This window comes from Indicator indicator, chromosome 3 (assembly GCF_027791375.1).
Source record: "Indicator indicator isolate 239-I01 chromosome 3, UM_Iind_1.1, whole genome shotgun sequence".
NCBI classification, from domain to species: Eukaryota; Metazoa; Chordata; class Aves; order Piciformes; family Indicatoridae; genus Indicator; species Indicator indicator.
The window spans coordinates 37,954,838-37,974,317 of NC_072012.1; the positions used below are offsets into that span (position 1 = coordinate 37,954,838).

Below are 19,480 nucleotides of genomic sequence, written 5' to 3' on the forward strand. Positions count from 1 at the left end.
GGATCCTTTCCTCATTTCATAAGGAACAAGGAAAACCTCTTTCAATGGAGACCCTGTCCTAAACTGGTGGAAACATTATCTCTTACGCATGTTCATGAGGAGATATGAAAGGCCAAAGTGTTTTTATGTGGCATTTCATGGACCTTAGCTATGCTGGAAGCGTAATGGGGAGTTGGCCAGGTGATCCCAGGAAAGGAGGTAGAAGTTATGAACCTTGGAGGATTTGTGATTAGCAAAACCCAACTCAAATACAAAGGTGGGCCGAATGCCCAAGCATAATAGATATATTGTTGCCTGCAGGGCTCATCTTAGATGTATAACCCAGATCCTGAAGATACTTTTTAAATTCTAATTCTTTTATTTTTTTTCCTAACTCAATCTTCCTTAAATGGAAATCAGTCAACTGGATTTAATGTGAGTGAATGCAATTACTATACTTGTTCTTTCACTGTATGGATACTATTTATTTCTGCTTCATGGTCTGCTCTGCATAGCTCCCCAAAACTTCTTTGTTTCTGATTCAGACTATGCCTTTATTAAATTTGCCTGCCATATAAAAATGTGGCTTTTTTCTGGGCTTCATCCAAAGGCCACCGAAGTCAATGGGTTCATGAGAGGTTCAGTGACAGTTATCACTGCCACTACTTGCAGCTGTGTTCTTTTCATGTAGCATGTTCTGCTTTTATCATGCTTTTGCCAAGACTAAATAAAAACCTCCATCACGCTGCACTGCAGTCCATGTAATATCCAGATTTTTGATTTTTCTTTTTACAAGTAATAGCTTTTTTCATAGCCTTCCTTATCTTGCTGGGATGGTATGTGAATCCAGTGAGTCTAATGACAAATTGCTGAATGTAAATAGGACTTTAGTTCTCTGTGTCAATGAGTAATGTTTTGCTGCTTAAATAAATACTACTGTGAAACATATCCTTGATTTACTGAGTCTGTACTAAAATAGATGAGTAATGTTGTTACAGCACTAAAAAAAAAAGATAGTCTATTCTCTTGTATGGAATGTGGGAAATTAGCATTCAGAGCAAATATGTAGGGATGTTTAGTTCATTCTTACCATTAGACTTTTTTTTTTTTTTTTTTTGAAACACTGTAGAAGGACTGTAAAAAATTTTGGCTTTAGTTAAATCACTAAAGTAAATTCTCCCATGTAAGATTTCTTTCCTTCTTTATTCCTCTCATGTAAACCTAAGAACACAATATGCTGAATATCTATTTTTGGTTTGCTGTTGTGCCTATTTGTCTTTGCACTCTTCAGTTCCCATCTGTTATATGCCATCGTTCAAAAAATTCTGCACTTAATAAATTTAACAAATTCACTGTAATCAACTCTGCTCCATTTGAAGGGAAGAGGCAAAACAAGCCCGTCTCCTTAATAGCCCTTCAGGCTTCTCCACATTACTGATATTCCACAACAGCTTCAAAGTTTAGGGGACACAGTAAGACAAAGAACAGCTCCCTTGCAATGCCAGACAGATACAGAGGGGAATGCCAGAACTGCAGCACACCACTGGCTGCTGTGAGCAAGATCAGTGCCAGCAACAGCAGGCATTCATCAGACAACCAAAAGCCTGACTGTGGCCACAGACCCATGGTGAACCTGGTTTTGCCTGTAGATCCTTAGGCTCCCACTAAACTCTTCCCTTTAAACAACCACTAATTCAAAGCTTTGGCATTTTTAAAACACTTTCAGTTTTCTTTCTTTTTTTTTTCTTTGTAGACAAGAAGGTTATAAACTCCCAAACATTTTAATCTGCTTACTAGCCTTCAATTACCCTAACTGCCAATAAGTTCTACTACTAGTCCAAAGAAAATACTGTCTGGTCTATGTTTTTTTTAAACTGTGATTGATGAATCATATTTGTGTAACATGAGGTCATATTTGTCAGAGTTTAACTTCTTAGTTGGCAGCTACACTGCTAATTAGCAATATTGCTGATAACCTCAATTTTATATAGCCAGCAAGCTGTTTTTCCATGCAAGCTGGCAGTGGAAAACAAGAAAAGGATATTTCCATGGTGCCACAAGTCTGAAGTATGAATAATCATAATAATACACATGACAACATTCTCTGGGATTACTGTCTGTGAAAATGCTTCATTTCTTGACAGGTGTTAGTTTCTTAGGTGTTCTTATTGTGGCTTCTTTTGAGCCCTACAGTATATTCCTTTCGATGTTACATCTCTTGTTTTGGATGCTTTCTGAGTCTGCAGTCAGACCAGTAGCATACTCCTAAGGTTGCACGTTTCCTGTTGTAATATCCTGTTTTCTCACAACTCTTCCAAACTTTCTCTACTTGGAATGAAATTTTCCATGTAACTTCTTTTTTATTTTTCCAAAGAATATTTCAGCTAAAGCAGTACAGTTTTGAGCATGAGATATAGAATAAAAAATATATTTCTACCTGTCTCAAAGCTGCATAGCATCCTGCATTTTAAATGTTGTAGAGTCTTCTACCATTTGGAGCTGGGATGTTTGTCCTTTCACATAAGGACAAACCCTATATAGGAGCTTGTCTTTTACAGTCACTATGAAAAGTCACTTTTCGCCAGGTGACATTCCTTTGAAATACTGCAGTTCCCAACTTCTCAGTAGAAAATGTTTGGAGCTCACCAATTAAAGTCACCAGAGGGAAGACTTCTTCCTGTTCAAGCTCCCAGAGCACACCAAAGGACCATGGAGCCCTAGGGTTGCGTATGGTGCTCAACTTGACATCAGTCATTCTGCACTGCATTTCCAAATCTGAAACATGAGAACAATATAAAGTCTGTATCTCAGAGGATCTTTGTGGAACTAGGTCACAAATGACAGTGGTGCACATACATGCTGCAGTGAAAGGTGTAGTAAAAAGCTCTTGAGGCTGTGAATAATCCTACTCTTATGGCACAGCTTCATCAGTAGAGAAAAAAGACAACTTGGGCCATGTGCTTAACAAGCAAAAATAAAATCATGAGTTGTAACTCATTAATTACAGTACAGTCAGCTTTTTGCACTAAGAAGGGACCTGTGGAAGGAAAAGAGGACATGAGCATGTGATGAAAGATGGCATCCTAGGGCACATGCACTGCGTAGTCACTTAAAATTTGTGTGGGTGCTAGATCATGCATTTTCTAGCTCCTGAGCTCTTAATAATCATCTTTAACCTAATCTCTGTTACCATCTCATAGCCGACAGGTGAAGAGGAATGCCTTTGTAGTTAAATTGCTGACCTGGGACCTAGAGACAGCAGGCTCCTCTCTGGATTTCACCACATTTATTTTTTGGTGGAAATTATATCTGTAAGAACAGTATATTTTTTTTAAAAACACAGTTTATTTGTATATTACCTGTCACACCTATTTGATGGTTTTAATTTCAAAACTTTGCAAGAATTTCTTATCTCTTCTTTGGTATTTCTTGGTCTTAGCTGTCTTTAAGAAAAATGATGACTTGGTAAGCTTTGTTCAAAGCTCCTGTGAATACACTGGCGTTAGTGATGGCTGTGGGAGCTTCTCTTTGGGCTAACTCCTCAGCACTGCACCTCTGCCTGTTGGGGCTAAAATACACACAAAGGCAAAAAAGATAGTCCTTTTGTTTTGAGATGTTTGAAGTAAATTAAATGTGCAGTAATCAGTGAATGTCTCCCAAGAGGCTGTCAAGTTTGGCTGCGAACCCTTGGGAACCTGCATTCTCTAGCTTGAGAGACAGGCAAGGTACCTTGTACCAGGCAGGATGTGAAAGGGGCATTAGGAACCTATGTTCAGGCAGCCGTATTGGATTCTGTGCTTCTAAGATAGGACCAAAAGCATTTAAATTGGATTATTTTATTCATTTCTGATGCACTAATATAAAGGCAGCTATGGCTTCATGGTATAACAGTACATGTAGCCTTAAAACTTTGTTCCAGATGTAATTCTCTGTACAGATGCAAAACTCTTTTGCCAGTGAAAAAACATTGCAGCCTTAGAGGGAAAAACATTTTGTTACATGTCTTAAATTACATGTAATGAAGTAATTTTTTTCCTCCTGGCTTAATGAGTATTTGTCTGAAGTTTACCAAAAGCCTGCCCCCAGATCCCAACTTCATCAATTCTAGTTATAAGAATTAGAGCAAAATGCAGCAAAAGAGGAGGATGAACAAAGCAAAAACGGTTGTGCAGAGATCCATATTACACAGTCTGACTTTAAGCAAGATTCTTCAGTAACTTCAGCTTGTGCTTAGAAATCAGACCTCTGACAGATAATGAGAAAGGCATTCTTGTAAATTGCAGTACAGCAGAACTTTGGAGAATGTTTTGTGTCCAAAAGAAATGTCATTGAATCACTGAGTCAAGAGAAGTAGCTGTGTTTTCATTAGCTATCCAGCCTTCCTCAAACAGGTTTTAAGACCTGCAGTCTAGCAGGTGGCACTGCAACAAACCAATGTATTTCTCTTAGGTTGCCTGAAAATTAATGTGCCCTTGGTTTTGGCTGCTTGACATTTTCATGAACTATGTATTTGTTTGTTTTTGTTTTTTTTTTTTTTACTTTTTTTTGTGTCCATTTCTGCTGAACTCCTTTTACACGCAGCTCTTTAGCCTTCCTCAGGTGTGCTGTTTGTGCAAGAAGTGTGGCATGAAGCCACCTTTAGCTTTGTGGGCAAGGGAGAGATGGAGCAGGCTGTGGCTGGGGTCACAGACGCCAGGCTGTGCTGAAGCATTGCCAAAGTGTGCGACACCACCATTGCTGCCCGGGGCTGAGCTCCCAGGCAGACCTTCTCCAGCCTCAGCCCTCACACTGAGCCCTGCATTGATTTTGAATGGGTGTTTCAGTGTGCTCCAACAGCAGTGCCTGGCGCTGTCTGGGTTTTGTTAAATATTCTTTGAACTTTCAGATAAAACTTTTGGATTAATGCAGGGGAAAATGCCATCTCCATCTCTCACTGGAAGCTTTGTATCTGTCAGCAAGGCAATCTGATAGATGCAAAGTTTCTCCATGATGTACAATGTAAGCAAAAAGGGAAGTTCCAGTACAAGAGGAATCTACTTCCAAGTAAATAATGCCATTATTTTTATTACAGAAGTATTGTTTTATGGTGATTTAATTGTAAACTTGCATTTAAAAAATGAAATCAGTTGAAACAGGAGATGCTTTTCAGGAGGTATACAGTACAGAAAGATGAATAATTTATAGGAAGAGAGAAGAAAATAAACAGCCAGTCTTGGTGTATCTGTCACACACTATACAAATGTTCTCTTTCATGACAGTTATAGCAGTGCTGTGAATTACAGGACAAAGAAATAGTAGGTCATAACTTATCCCTGGATTTTACTATACAGTTCAGCACTGATGACAGGAGTTCTCTTTTCTTAAATAGATGAGCCAATAAAAATAGTGTGCTCTGTTATTCATAGACTATATATTGCAGCTACAAAATAATCTAATTCATTGATAAGAAGGAAAAAGTCTCTGATGAGAAAAATTCCTCAGTTGCTCCCTTTGGAAAAGAGCAGCAGGAGGATGACAGTAGATATGCAGAGGTATGGTCCTGTTGACTTCAGAACAAGCTGGCTCATGCATCTGTGTCAGATTATTTTGTGTCATGACTTGACAGTGCTGCGACACCTCTTGTAAACCCTTCTGAGGACTTCTCACAAAGTAATCCTCCACATTCAGCTCCTCCTTCTGCACACTTTTTCTGCTTTCTGTAAATAGCTTTTGTAGGTGCAAAAGGGTCAGAAAAGAGGAGGTATGCCAGGATACAGCAGCATGTCTTTCATATTTAGGGGCACACTTGTCAGGGGGCAGTGAGGAGGTGTGCCATGCCAAGAGAGTCCCCAGAACAGATTATGTTTCTGGGAGAAATTGGGCCTCTGCACTTTCCAACTTGAAGGGAGGCATACAGGTTTCCCTTGATCCTGGGGACAGCCATTACCTGCTGCCAGCAATACACAGCTGATTTTCCACTTGCATGTCTGCCCCATCAGCATGAGGATTCCCTGAACCTGCAAAAGCTTCTGACGAGGAGGGCACAAAGGGCCCTTTTTCCATCCACCTCCACTCAAAAGTCAGGATCATGTTGGGCCGGTGTTTCTGAATATCTCATTTAAATCCTCCTTTAAATATCCTAGAAACTACGAAGCCCAGACTTGCTCCCAATAAATTAAATGGCAAATCCCTACACAGGATAAAAGGAAAACGAGCAACCCCTAAATAGGTGTCCATTTTGGTTTCCTAAATGAAATGAAAGCTGAAAACTGCATTTGACAGTTTTTCAACTAAAACTAATATTCACTTCAGCTTATGTCTGAGAATTATTTAAAGTGTGATAACATTCCTTTGCTGTATTGTATTCAGACATTCAGGATCCCTGCAAAATATTTATTTTGGATAGTCTCTATATCCAATTCCTCTTTTTATCAATAGAACAATATTTATGGAGATCAGGCTGCCAACTTTGCCAGACAGACGCCCTTTGCATTCAAAAGAAAACATGATTCATGGGAGGATCAGGATTTCAGCTACAAATTAAACTTTTCTTTGATAGGCTGAAAGATACAAGTCAATAAAGGAAAATTCTTGATAGGTGGAAAGGAATGTCTTCTTTGAGAGTGCCAATATTCAGTTCTGATCACTAATATCTTAACTGATGGAAAAGACTTTTTTTAAATCTAATTATATCCCAGAGGCAATGTTTAAAAGAAACTGGAAGATAGTTACAACCAATTGCGCTGCATAAAGATGTCAGCTTATTTTTACTCTCTCAGACCATGAATATCTTTTAATCTAGTTGTACAGCACACAGGACAGAAGTGCTCTGACCCAAACCTGGGGTTCTACATATAATTAGCATTAAGCATAATAAAAACAGTAACAGCAGCAACAAAAGTACAGTTAACCTTCAGACTTGTGGCTTATTATCTTTCAATGCACAAGCCTAACATGCATACAAAAATAGCCTTGCTACAATAGCCACACTGCCTGATACAGTAGGAAAAATAAGTTGTATGCTGGGAGAGAAAAAATCAGAACATTTGCTGATCCCGGTGTTTCAGAGCTGTTACCTCCCATCTTTGCTGCAGATATCCCACAAAGGTATTTCTTCTCTTTCTCCAAGTAGTACAATTGAAAATACGTAATGCGTTTTTCATCGTGTACCCTTTTAATGGTAATTAAATATCACAACCCTACCTTTCAACTAATTGCAATGGACTTGTTATTTTTGGGTTTGCCTGACTATGATTTCAAACTAATGATCATTAGTAACAGTAATAGTCCTCTACCCTTTTATCATGCCTTGCATCTGTGGGACTCTGTTAAGTATTACTACGTGTATTACACCACTGCTTACACTGAGTCACAGAGGTTAATTGACTTATTAAAGATCTCCAAGCACATCAGTAGCAGAATCAGGAATAACGACAGACAGCCCTGAGCTTTGCTATCCCTAGCCTTCACACTCTGACAGTTCCTGCTAAAGGGCTAGCCAGGTTTTGTAAAATGCTATTAATCACTAAAAGCTGGACTTTTTTAGGAGAGGACTATTTGGGTGGAAAGGGAAGGAGAGAGTCATTTCATTGTTAACATGAAGGTGAAAGCGGGGCTAGTGGAAACAAAAGTGTCTGAATCACACTGCTTGAAGGCATTGGGTATTGCAGAGGGTTGGTAGTATTTGTTAAGGATGCCATCTTTGCAAGCCCAGCCTGAGGAGTGACACACTAAAATTCAGTACAGGACAAAATCAGATCCAATGACATTTTATTAATCTCACTGATGTTTTCTACAGACAACCTGGGAATGAGAATATCCCTTAATATATAAAATGCCAAAAGACCATGGTCATCTAACTTTTGCCTCAGAGGAAACTGGTAATTTTGGATGTTGTCCCAGTGAGCAGTGAAAGACTGCTCAAACACACAGGTGGATAAATTCTGATGTTGTAGAGATCAATAATATTTGGAAACTTTAAAGTCTGATTACTACAGAAAAAAATCTTTTCTGCTTCTCTCCTCTTCCCTACAACCATGTATTTTTTTAACATGAGAGCCTTTGACAAAAACTGTTAATGCTGCTTTCAGATTCTCATGGGATGGAGACTGTCATCAGTGAATTTAAATTGGCATTTTATGCTGATAGTACATTAATATGTATGATCTAGCAGGGACTTCAGCTTTTATTATAGTTTGAATCATTACTAATTTTGGCAAATTTTCTGGCTTTAAAATGAGCTGTAAGAAATTTTGAAGCCATGCCTCTGTGTAGACCAGATAACACATCTAGATTTTCCTACTGAAGCAAAAATGCTAAGTTCTCTCAGTCTGCAGCTTATGTATCCACTGTTGCTACTAAAAAAAACCAAGCAAGCAACCAAAAAAACTGATAGCAAAATATCAAATTAATAGACAACATTTTGCTGTCCCTTAATCCATTATAAAACACAACCAAGAGCCAAATCCAGCTTATCTCACTTAGGTGAGAAGCCCCTTAGAAGTTAATAGCAGACTCTCATACTAAATTATATGTTATTGATCTGATTCTGCTGTGATACAAGCAGAACCTGATGCAGCTATAATACAGCTAGAGGGTGAAGGGAGGCAACATTATAAAATACATCTGAGTGGGCTGAACAAGACAAGAGTAACAGGTATGAAGAAAAAAAAGCACATTCACCCTTTCTAAAAGTGCATCTGACTTTGAGTACTTTTATTTCCTGTTGATGTCATTGAAACATCTGGCTGATCAGCATTTCTAAACCAGGCTTCTTGAAAACTTGTATAGGTTAATAAAAGGGTGATGAGGTAATATAGCAGGTAGGAGCTGCATTAGCAGTTTAACAAAACACCCTGTAACAAGACTATCAGGCTGTACATGTCAATCCTCAGTGCAGCAGTAAGTAGTCATTAGAAAGTTGCATTAGTACACCAGAATTAATGTTCATGAATTTGTGATGATAGGCAGCTTAGGTACAATGTAGATTTAACTTGTCCAAATATGCTTTAATAGTATCATCCCTGTTCCCTCAGGTCCGAGTCTCTCACAAAAAAAATGAGTAGAAATTGTTGGTCAATTTCAAAATGGAAAACAAAAAACAGTTTCCAAGCATCAGTTCTCTCTTTTCCATTTTCAGCCTCATTAGCATGAAAACTAATAAACCATGAGGTAGAAAACTGGTAATTCAGCCCTTGACATTTCCAGAAACACATCAACATTTTTGGTGAATGTTCTTCCAGATGCCCAGCTAAACTTCACTCTCTCAAGTACTAAGAGAAACAGCCAAAGTATCTTTATTGTGGCTTTACCTGTATGCATTTATCAGTTACATTAAACCTACTTCTCAGTTTGGTCTCCTGAGAAGAGAAGACATGGCATCAACCTTCTGTGTATGTGTGTGCATGTCTGTTTGAGTCCCCTCCTTAATGCCATTTGAACCCCTCATTTCTGTCAACCAAATCTGACAAACATGTAGGAGACAAAGATCCTAGAAGTTTAATAAAATCTGGCAAACTGCTGGAGGAGAGATCCATTCTCAGTGAAGGACACAGCAACATGAACTCCACTATTAGTGGACACCAGACAATGCAGGCCCAAGCAGCAAGGTTGCAGGCTCTTGAGTGGTCCTCCATCTGCCTCAAAACTTGAATGAAGGAAGGAGACAGGAAGTATGGAGGCATCGATCACTGAGCCTGACTCCAGCTCCCTGCAGTCCCTTTAGTGCTATTGTCTCACAGTTTAAATACAAAGTACTGTAAAAAGCCACTGTCTCTCAGCAAAGGTCACAGTTTGTAACCTCATCAAGGGTTGGCAGAGAGGCCTTGTGTGAAGTAATAGCAAGTCCCATTCACCTGCAAGGAAAAAAAATCATAAATTGGAGCAGGTTCTGTTTGCTTTTAGTGGGGCTTATTAATGAGAGGAGCTGATAGAAGGAATAATGCTCTAGGTGTGTTTTTAGAATAACTGATCAAGGTGATCTTCCACGCAAGGCAAGTAAAGGATATCCTAATTATAATAAAATATAAGCCATTCATATAAGCCATAATTTAAGTGTACTTGTGGAATAAGCACTTGTGTGTATTTTAATACAGGCTCATTGATACATAATTTGAGAAAGTGTAGCTTTAGGAAAATAGGATCCAGAGGAAAAATAAGGCTAAACAGATCAAGAACTGGAAAAATTACAAAATCCGAAAGCATACTTTCTCACTGCCCACAATATTTGCTTCTATATTATCACAGAATTTTAGAATTGCCTGGTTGGAAAAGACCTTAAGATTATTGAGGTCAACCATAACCTAACATCTCCCTGCACAGAACTGTTAGATCATGTCCCTAAGCACATCATCCAGAAATTTTTTAAACACCCCCAGTGATGGTGATTCCACCACTTCCCTGGGTAGCATGTTCCAGTGCCCAGTGATCCTTGCGATGAAGAAAATTTTCCTAATATCTAATCTAAACCTGCCCTGGTGCAACTTGAAGTCATTCCTCTCCCCCTATTACTTGTCACCTAGAAGAGGCTAGGCCCCTTCTTGGTACAACCTCCTTTAAGGTACAGAGTGATAAGGTCTCCCCTCAGCCTCCTCTCCTCCAGGCTGAATAAGCCCAGCTTCCTCAGACACTCCTCGTAGGACTTGTGTTCAAGACCCCTCACCAGCTTCACCGCATTCCAGCACCTCAAGGGGCCCCAAAACTGAACACAGTCCTTGAGGTCTGGCCTCACCAGTGCTGAGTAAGGTCACTTCCCTGGTCCTGCTGGCCACACTATTTCTGATACAGGTCATGATGCTGATGGCCTTCCTGGCTGCCTGAGCACACTGCTGGCTCATACTCAGTTATATGCTGATATTTTGAAATAGTTACTACTTGAAATAGTTACTTCATAATATTCCTAGTGTCAACTGCAAATACAAGACATTAATGTTATAGGTCTCTAATGGAGGAAGTCTTGTTTACTAGAGCACTAAAATACTCCATTACACGAGGAAATGCTTTTTTTTCAGAAGTGCATTATTTGTGTTAATGTGAGCTGGGTCTCAGAGAGACCGTCCCTGGGATTAATTTAATATGTGGAGTATCCCAGCTTTTGTATGTGACAGAGTAAAGTGTTCTTTGGTCATTTTTGTTTAACCTGTTTTGTGTATGGAGACATTGGGCATGGGGGTTGAAGAGGACGCTCTAAGATGCACGAACAACGGTAAGGATAGCAAGCAAGTAGATAACCTGAAAGAAGCAGGAGTGATATTCTTACGTGCTCGTCTTAAGCCTCATATGAACACTAGGATATTGATTTTTCATTTTCTTTCTGTCTATTGCACAAATTCCTGTATTCCCATCCACTGACTGAAACTATATTTTAGCTACTATTTTGGAGTTGTTTCTTTTGGTTTTTTTCTTGTTTTCTTTGGCTATTAGCTTTTTCCAGTCTGTGTCATGTTAAAACGCATAAGGTTATCAGAATTCTCTGCACACATTTCTCAGGCCACTTACCTGGCTCAGACTAAGGCCAGACACATTCTGGTGGCAATTATATTTAAATTTAATATCAAAGGTTTAAATTCACAGACTTACATAAGAGTTCTGAAAATCCTGCCACAAAATTCCCACATTTTTTCATTTTAGTTTGTCCTATTTCATGCATGTTTTTGAACATGGTTTTCTTTTCTCTTTTATCAGTAGAAGTGCATGCCAATACTATGAAATATATAGGTGAAGGTAGTTTTTTAAACAGCGGGATGTAGCACTGGCAAGAGATGTGCAAAACACAGAGAGGTGGCAATATTCTGAGGCATTTCTGTTAATCTGAGAAACTTGCTAAGCCTTCACTGAGGTTCTGCTTCCATCTCAGTTTGTGGCATGCCAAATTTTACTGACAAGGGGAAATATGAGTTTGTTTTCTTAAGAAATTTTACTGCCTGATAAGGAAGCCTTAGGAATTGCCACTCTATACTTGCTGGTTGACCAGATACTGTCAGGGCAAGACAACCATACTCTGGAGGGGCTGTCACCAGCAATGAGGTCCTCCCTTTCCAAACCAGTTTGAGCACATCTCATACTGTGAGTGGCTCTGCTCTGTGACAGCAGCTGTGAGGTTTTGTAATGTGAAAAATCATCCTCTTATTTTTTTTCCCCTTTGAGTTAATGAACACTAAAATAGAGAGAAAGCTTTTGGTGTCTGCATACCCTTAGGGAGCAGCTCTGTGCTGAGAGGAGATGTCTGCAGCAGGTGAATGTATTGTGGATTGGCTCTGCAGGACAAATTTAGAAACTGGGACATCTCAGAGTTGCAACAGTTGGTTTGGGAAAGGGAAATGAGATAGAAACACCCAAGGCAAGGCTTCTGTGTTTCTTTGAGTTTGTCCCTGGTGCTAGGGCTTTCTGCTCAACTGCAGCTGGATCCACAGTTCTGGCAGTGATGCAAATGCTGCGTGAGCATCATGGGGCGGGGTTGTGGTGGCCAGCACAAGTCTGAGGTGAACTTGTTCCCAGGCAGCTGAGTGATGATCCAGCTGGCTGCAGGAATGTGGTACAGGCCTGGAAAATATGAGAGGTTAGCACACTGGCAGACCTGCTTTCTCTCAGCCTGGGTCTCACCAATTCTTGCTCCTTCTTTCTTGCCTACTTAAAACATAGCTTGCCTTTAATACTTAACAGAAAAAAAGAAAGATTAAAAAGAATTAACAAAAAGCACTGTCTCAAGCATACAAGTGTATTGATCTGTTTTGTCTTATGGGTCAAGTGTGGAGCTTTCTCCTGCCTTTCCTAGTGGTTTGCAGTTAGAGGTTTAAGATATGCATATCCCCATGCGTTCCTGCAGTCCAGACACCTTCTCCAGTCACTCTTGGGTCAGAACACTGCTCTTGGCTTTCCTTTCACTCTTCCCACTTGATCTACTGCCTGCTCTCTCTGCTGGCTTTCTTGATGATCAGAAATTTCTTGGTGAAGGACAGCTGTATCACACAGATCTGGGCTTCCACTTTAGAAGGTGGCTTTGCCTTGTCAGTCCTAAAGACAAAGAAGGCAGCAGTCCCCATTTCCTGCTCTGAGACACACTTCCAGTTTATATGAGACATACTGACCCGGAACCTGGAGAATTATAGTTTACTACCTTCTTATCTGTAAAAGACATAATAGCATTTTCTTCCCTCCCAATTGTTTACCGTTAAAATATTCTCTTAAGAAGATGTAGAAAAGCCACCATTCAGCATTCCTATCTACCTACAGACTTTGTACCACAGAACTCCCAAGTAGCAATGTACTACTGAAAAAATAACTGTTCCGCTGCTGGAGGTGTCCAGAGCTGATGGTATCCTTGATTTCCAACAGTTAAGTTTCCTAAAGGCTTAACAGGTATGTTCAGGAGCATTTGGCTTTTATAGCACTGGGCACCTTGACTCTTAAAGGATCACATACAACCTCACTACCCCTGCTTTTCTCTCTGCAACATTCACTCCACAGTGGGTGACCTCTCAGGTCAGGCTTTACAACACATGCTGGAAGGTGCTTTTACCCACCTCTTGTGTTGAAAGGTGCAGACAACTATTCGTTCAGCCTAGAGAAGAGGAGGCTGAGGGGAGACCTCATCACTCTCTACAACTAGGGGAAGGGAAGTTGGAGTGAGCAGGGGGCAACCTCTTCTCCTTGGTGTCAAATGAGAGAACTAGAGGAAATGGTTTCAAACTGTGCCAGGGGAGGTTCGGTCTGGATGCTAGGCAATATTTCTTCACAAAGAGGGTTATCAAACATTGGAATGGTCTGCCCAATGCAGTGGTGGAGTTGCCATCTCTGGAGGTGTTTAAGCACCATGTGGATCTGGTGCTTAGGGACAGGGTTTAGGATTGACCCTAAAGTGGGTCAAGGGTTGGACTGGATGATCTTTGAGGTCTCTTCCAACCAGATGTTTTCTGTGACTTTTTGGACTGCCCTAAAGACTGGTGCCTTAATGCAGTGACTTTGTTAGTGACAGGTGTTTTATAGAGACTTCTGCTGAGCGCTGTGAATACTGCGGCAAGTGAAGTGAAAAGTAGGCGTACTCCTCGCTTAAGGCCATTCAGTGCATTAAAGTGGCAAGTGCAAAATCCAGACCTCCCATGAGACTCCTCATTTCCCTAGTGGTGAAAGTTGGTCATTGACACATTTGATGTCAAGCGTAATTAAACAGACATCATATGGTGGTGTTCTGCTGATGAACAGTATAGATCACAAAAGTTTTCTGTATGTAAATGTCTTAACAAAACGTCTGCAGTTTTTTTGAAGTTTCCTCAGCTGATGAATGCAAATACTTGTTCAGGTTTCAGCAAATAAGCATGAGCTTTCAGATTGTTTTTCACTCTTCCATCTTAGGGACACTTCATCAAACTCTCTTAGTGTAATGCAGTATTAAGCTGTAATACAGAAGCAAGTATTTGCTTGCTGACTTGAAGATAAAGGGGAAAAAAACTTCTGAGGTGATTCTCTACAATGAAACATGATTTATGCAAGCTAACTTGATGCTTATAATCTTTTCTTTACCAAAGTGCAATGGCATTAATTCTTTCCAGATTTCTGATAATAACAGATTTTAATAGCAAATGCTCGGGTCTAAGTTCTGCTCTCAGAGTGAAGTTGCTGAGTCCTCCTGGCTCAAATTATTTACCAGGTTTCACTAGTGTGACTGGGAAAATAATATTCCTTTGCAAACCTACAGATGAATAAAAGGGAAAAAATATTATGAAAATGAGAGGGGAAAACCAAATATACATGCTTTATTCCCACATGTGAGTTGCAAGTTCCTTGGATTTTCCCCATTAACTTCAGCAAAACCAGGAGGCTTACAGTCACCTTCAGGATTTCAGAGCATTATTTCTTATCTCAGGATCCTTTCATCAGAGGATTTGGGAACAGCTGTATAGTTCACATTTTAAACTGAAGATCCTCTTAGCATGAGGCAGGAGGTAGAGGCAGAAATAACCCTTGACTTTATACTTGAAATAGCTCTTTCTCCCATTTCTGATGCCCAGGAGTATCAGGCTTTCTGTGCTGATAACGGTGTTCCCCCCACCAAATCCTTCCTCAAAGCATGCTTATGTGTGTGTGCATGTCTCTAGGTACGTATGACTAAGAAAACAAGTGCTTTCCTATTTCAAATGAGTTTTGCTGCTTTACCAGGGAAACCAAAAAGGAACATGGTAGAAGTTGTTGAAGACCTGGACTGTTCTGAAGCCAAGTCACTGTGTAACATTTATTTTATCCATGGCTAGGTGCAGTCCCAATGCAAGTGGTAGAGCTATACAGAGCCAGCCCAGCCATGGGCAATGCCCCTGAAGGCTCTGCTGTTCCTGTGTTCCTTAGCCTATCTTCATCTCACTAAATCTTTGATCATTGTAGTGAAATTATGGCTGGAGAGGCTGTAGGTGCTGAGACCTCAGGTGGGCAAACACGGTTATAATTATGTTGTCTCGTTAAGTACAGTTTTGGAAAGTATGAGGATTGTGATTTTCATTTCCTGATTACATTGGAACTAATAGGACTAACTGTGGGAATAATCCAATGTAAGCACATTGGTAATGTTGTATGCCTTTATCCATTTGTACCTATTTCCAGGTATCTATTTGGAGATCTGGTATGCAGACAGCTCTTACCTTTAGAAAAGTTTTGTACATTTGTCTGTATTCCAGGTTCCTGCACTCACAAATTACTTTTGATATAAACCCAGTCACCTGTGCTGCCATCCATGCAAACGTCTTGGCAAAGAAAGATAGTTTCTTACTCAATCACAAATAGAGGAAGGGCATAACTGCTTTGAACCATTTTGTCAGGGCACTGACATTTCATCAGTGCCCAAGGTGAGACAGAAAGGACTGATTTTTTTTTTTTTTAATATGCCTACCATAGGATTCCTAAATCTTCATTTAATTTATCATCTAATTTAAAAGAAGCCTAAATGCACTGAGGCTCAGACTTGACTATATTGTCCCTTTGGCTATTGTCCCCTGGCAAATAAAATGTACCAGGAACCCCAGAACGACTCACAGCCTCACCCCTAAGCTGTCATCCCCAGAGGAGGGTGGCCACCCCAAACTATCCCTACAATCCTTGTGTTGTGCTGAGTGTGGTTTGGGAGGCTGCATGCAGGCCTTGGCCAAAACTGTTCCATGCATCATGACAACAGGTTAGCAGAGGCAGAAGGAATAGCAGTTTAACAGATCATGTGTCATTGTTCTTTGCCCAGTTTAATTCATGACTTCACATCCTGAGTTCACACCTGAGGTTCTGGGCCACATATAAGGAGATAAGATACATTGGGACACTGGGGAAGAAGCAATGGCATAAACAAATAATGTGGGAAAATGAATAGTTAGATTCAAAGATGAATGAGGAGAACACTATTTTAAAGTAACTTCTATAATATTCAGAACGACACTGATTCTGACACTATAAGTAAAGAAATTAAAATCAGTGAATATACTAGATGATCAAAACCCAGTATGAGCAGCATAATTAGTTACTCAGGGTGCTGAATTTCCTTTTTTTGTGTGCGTAAGACTGTGATTTTTGATCTGTAATGAAATATTACATAATGTATTATGGTGCATTTCCTCCAAGCTAAGAGAATATATCTGATGCTGCAGTTCATTGATGTATTTTAAGGCTGTGGTAATCCAACTGAAACTGTGGGTTTCTGTGGCAAGTCAGAAATGGCAGGTTACTGGTGCCTCCTAGTAATATTTGGGTCTGTAGATGTTCTGTGAGGCATTGTCAATTGTTATTGCTTCAAATTGCCAAGAAACTTTTATCAAGCAAACTATAGCTAAAGGTAACTGAGATCTGTTGTCCCAGGTACAGTTCTATGGGCAGGCCTGTAGAGAATTTTCCCTCATTTTGGGAAAAAGGGAATATTTGCCTCTGCTGCATTGCTCAAATGTTGTCTTCTTAGGCATGGAATAGAATAACTCATCAGTAGGTCTGGGAAACCCTGGTGATTTTCCTGGAGGAATGCTCTTGGGATTCAGAGTTTGAAGTAGGAACTGCAGAACTGGTGAGGGCACATCCTGGCTCTGCCTCAGGAGTCCTCAGTCCAGAAAATATGTTTTGATCTGTGCCTGGACCGACCAAACCTTCTGTCATTTCCAAAAGCAGTGATGTCCAGCCTATACATGAAGGAGCCCACTGAAGAAACCACTCAGAGGGCTCCTTCCCACTCTCCTCTGGGAGGTTTTCCACTGGGCTGGGGGGCAGCAATCTGGCCCTGTGTTTTCAATAGTGAAGTTATGTGGGGAATGTGTTAGGGGTTTCATGTTTCAGTGTATGTTGTGGGTTGTACAGCAATGAAGGGGTAGAACCCAAGCTGACGATTAATCCTAAATATGAGTTTACAGATTTTGCTGTGTTTTAGTTCTTCTTAAAACGAAAGTGTTTTTTATACATATGTTGTTGTTTAAGGGAGCTTCACAAACAGTTTTGTCATCCCGACCCTATTTCTTTTGATACACCAACAAAGATCCTATTAGGACCGAGGACCTCAGCTACTGGATGTCTAAAAAAAAGGAGCGAGCTCTTCCGAGAGAAACGAAATAGCCACACTCACCGGTACATCTGTGCAGCAGCGAAAGAGCCAAAACGACTCGCTGCCTGTCCACTTCCTACCCCCACGACCACAAGTCAGCCTTGCGTTACCTGCCGGGGACACAGCTCGGCCGCCGCGGCAGGTCGGTGAGGGCGGGCGGTGGCGGATCCCCGCGTCTCGCCCGCTCGCTCCGTGGCGTAGCGAGGATGCCCCGGGAGGCGGAGGTGGTGCCGCGGTTGGGCGTGGGGCGGGAGCACCGGGGCGAGGGAGTTAATGCGGGAGGGTGGAGGGTAGCCTCTGGGAGCTCTAGCTTGGCGCTGCCGCCCTCCTCCGCCGGTTCAGCCCTGCGCCTCCGCCCGCCCCTCGCCGGCCGCCCGCCCGCCGGGAGCGGCTCCAGCGCCGCCAGGGTCGGGCCGGGGCTGCTGCGCCTGAAGTTTCGCGGTCCCCGACCGCGCCATGGGCTTCGACCCGTCGCGCTTCGCGGCGCCGGTAGCGGCGGAGCTACAGTGCAGGCTGTGCGGGCGGGTGCTGGAGGAGCCGCTGTCCACGCCGTGCGGTCACGTCTTCTGTGCCGGCTGCCTGCTGCCCTGGGCGGCGAGGCGGCGGCGGTGTCCGCTGCGCTGCCGGCAGCTGGCGGCCGCCGAGCTGCGCCCCGTCCTGCCCCTCCGCAGCCTCGTCCAGAAGCTGGAGGTCAAGTGTGACTATAGTCTGCGGGGCTGCGGGCGCACCGTGCGGTTGCGGGAGCTGCCCGCCCACCTCGCGGCGTGCCGCTACGGGCCGCCGCCGACCGGCCCCGCCGAGCTGGAGCCGCGGGGCGGGCTTCTTCCGGGCCACACAGGAGGCGATTCTGCGGAGCAACCGCGGCAGCCCACGCCGGGGGAGCCTCCGCGGGCGCGGGTGGGCGGTGGACACCGTGGCTTGCGGGCACTGCGGGGCGGCGGCAGCCCGGAGTCGGGTCCTGAGCTGAAGAGGGAGGCCCTGCGCTGGAGCAGGAGGGAGAAGTCTCTACTAGCGCAGCTGTCGGCGCTGCAGAGCGAAGTGCAACTGACGGCGCGGCGGTACCAGGCGAAGTTCGGCCAGTACATGAGCCACATCAGCAACATCACCCGGGACCTGGCGTGCAGCCAGCCCAGCAAGGTGAGTGCGGCCGCAGAGCCCCCGGCCCGCCCCCTGCAGCGATGGTCTTCCCGGCCCCGCTTTCGCTGTGCCGCGCTTGGGAGCGACCTGCCGAGGTGTCGGTGCGAGCGGTATTCCCGAGGGGCTCGCACTCCCCCGAGTCCGCACCGGGACCCATCCCAATCCCTTCCCCTGCGCATCCACCGGCTGATGCGATCCTCTTCTGCCTGTCCCTCGCCTCCCGGCGAGATAGAGACGCCATCCCCTACTGGGGGCACGCTTCTTGTCAGTTACTGTTTCGCCGCCCGTCGAAAACCCTGGCAGTGAAGAGACCGGCAGTGGCTGAGCGCGCTCGTCGCTTTCTTGGCCGGAGAGGACGGGAAGCGGATGGGACGGAAGAGTGCTTGACTCTTCGGCCGGCAGCCGGCAAACGCGTCCCGATTCCTCTCGCATCAGGCCTCCCTACATCGCAGAGGTCCGGCCGCTGTTGGTGCTCAGTTGGCTCCAGCTGGGACATCTCAGGGGAGTGGAACTGGCTTTTAACTTTTATTTGAGCAGCAGAGAAGTTGGCTGAAAAAAAAAAAAAAACAACCACATACAGAGGATAACTTTGGAAACGATGGTGAAAGAACACAAAAGTCTCTCATTTGGTAGAATGGAGTAACAACTGACACTGTTCATAGCAGAGACCGATGTAGTGTTTCACTGTCATCTGAAGTCTGATGACATTGTTCAGGTAGCCACTGGCTTCGTTTAGGCTAAATAAGCCATCCAAGAGCACTGGTGGGCTAACTTAATTCTCTGTAAGGGAGTTGCTTGGTTTTTGAGTGTTAGCTCCTGGCTGAAAGGTTGCTG

At 42.7% G+C, this 19,480-nt stretch overlaps 2 protein-coding genes across 2 annotated transcripts in view; both read left to right on the forward strand.

Annotated features, from left to right (window-relative positions):
* Positions 1–17,783, forward strand: part of CNTN1 (contactin 1) — a 136,299-nt gene extending 118,516 nt beyond the window's left edge. The window contains exon 23 of the mRNA XM_054399983.1: positions 17,491–17,783. Within this exon, the coding sequence (XP_054255958.1) occupies positions 17,491–17,783 (293 nt within the window). The remainder of the gene's footprint in view (positions 1–17,490) is intronic.
* Positions 17,784–17,965: 182 nt separating this feature from the next.
* Positions 17,966–19,480, forward strand: part of PDZRN4 (PDZ domain containing ring finger 4) — a 246,061-nt gene continuing 244,546 nt past the window's right edge. The window contains exon 1 of the mRNA XM_054399580.1: positions 17,966–18,646. Coding sequence (XP_054255555.1) covers positions 17,966–18,646 — 681 coding nt within the window. The remainder of the gene's footprint in view (positions 18,647–19,480) is intronic.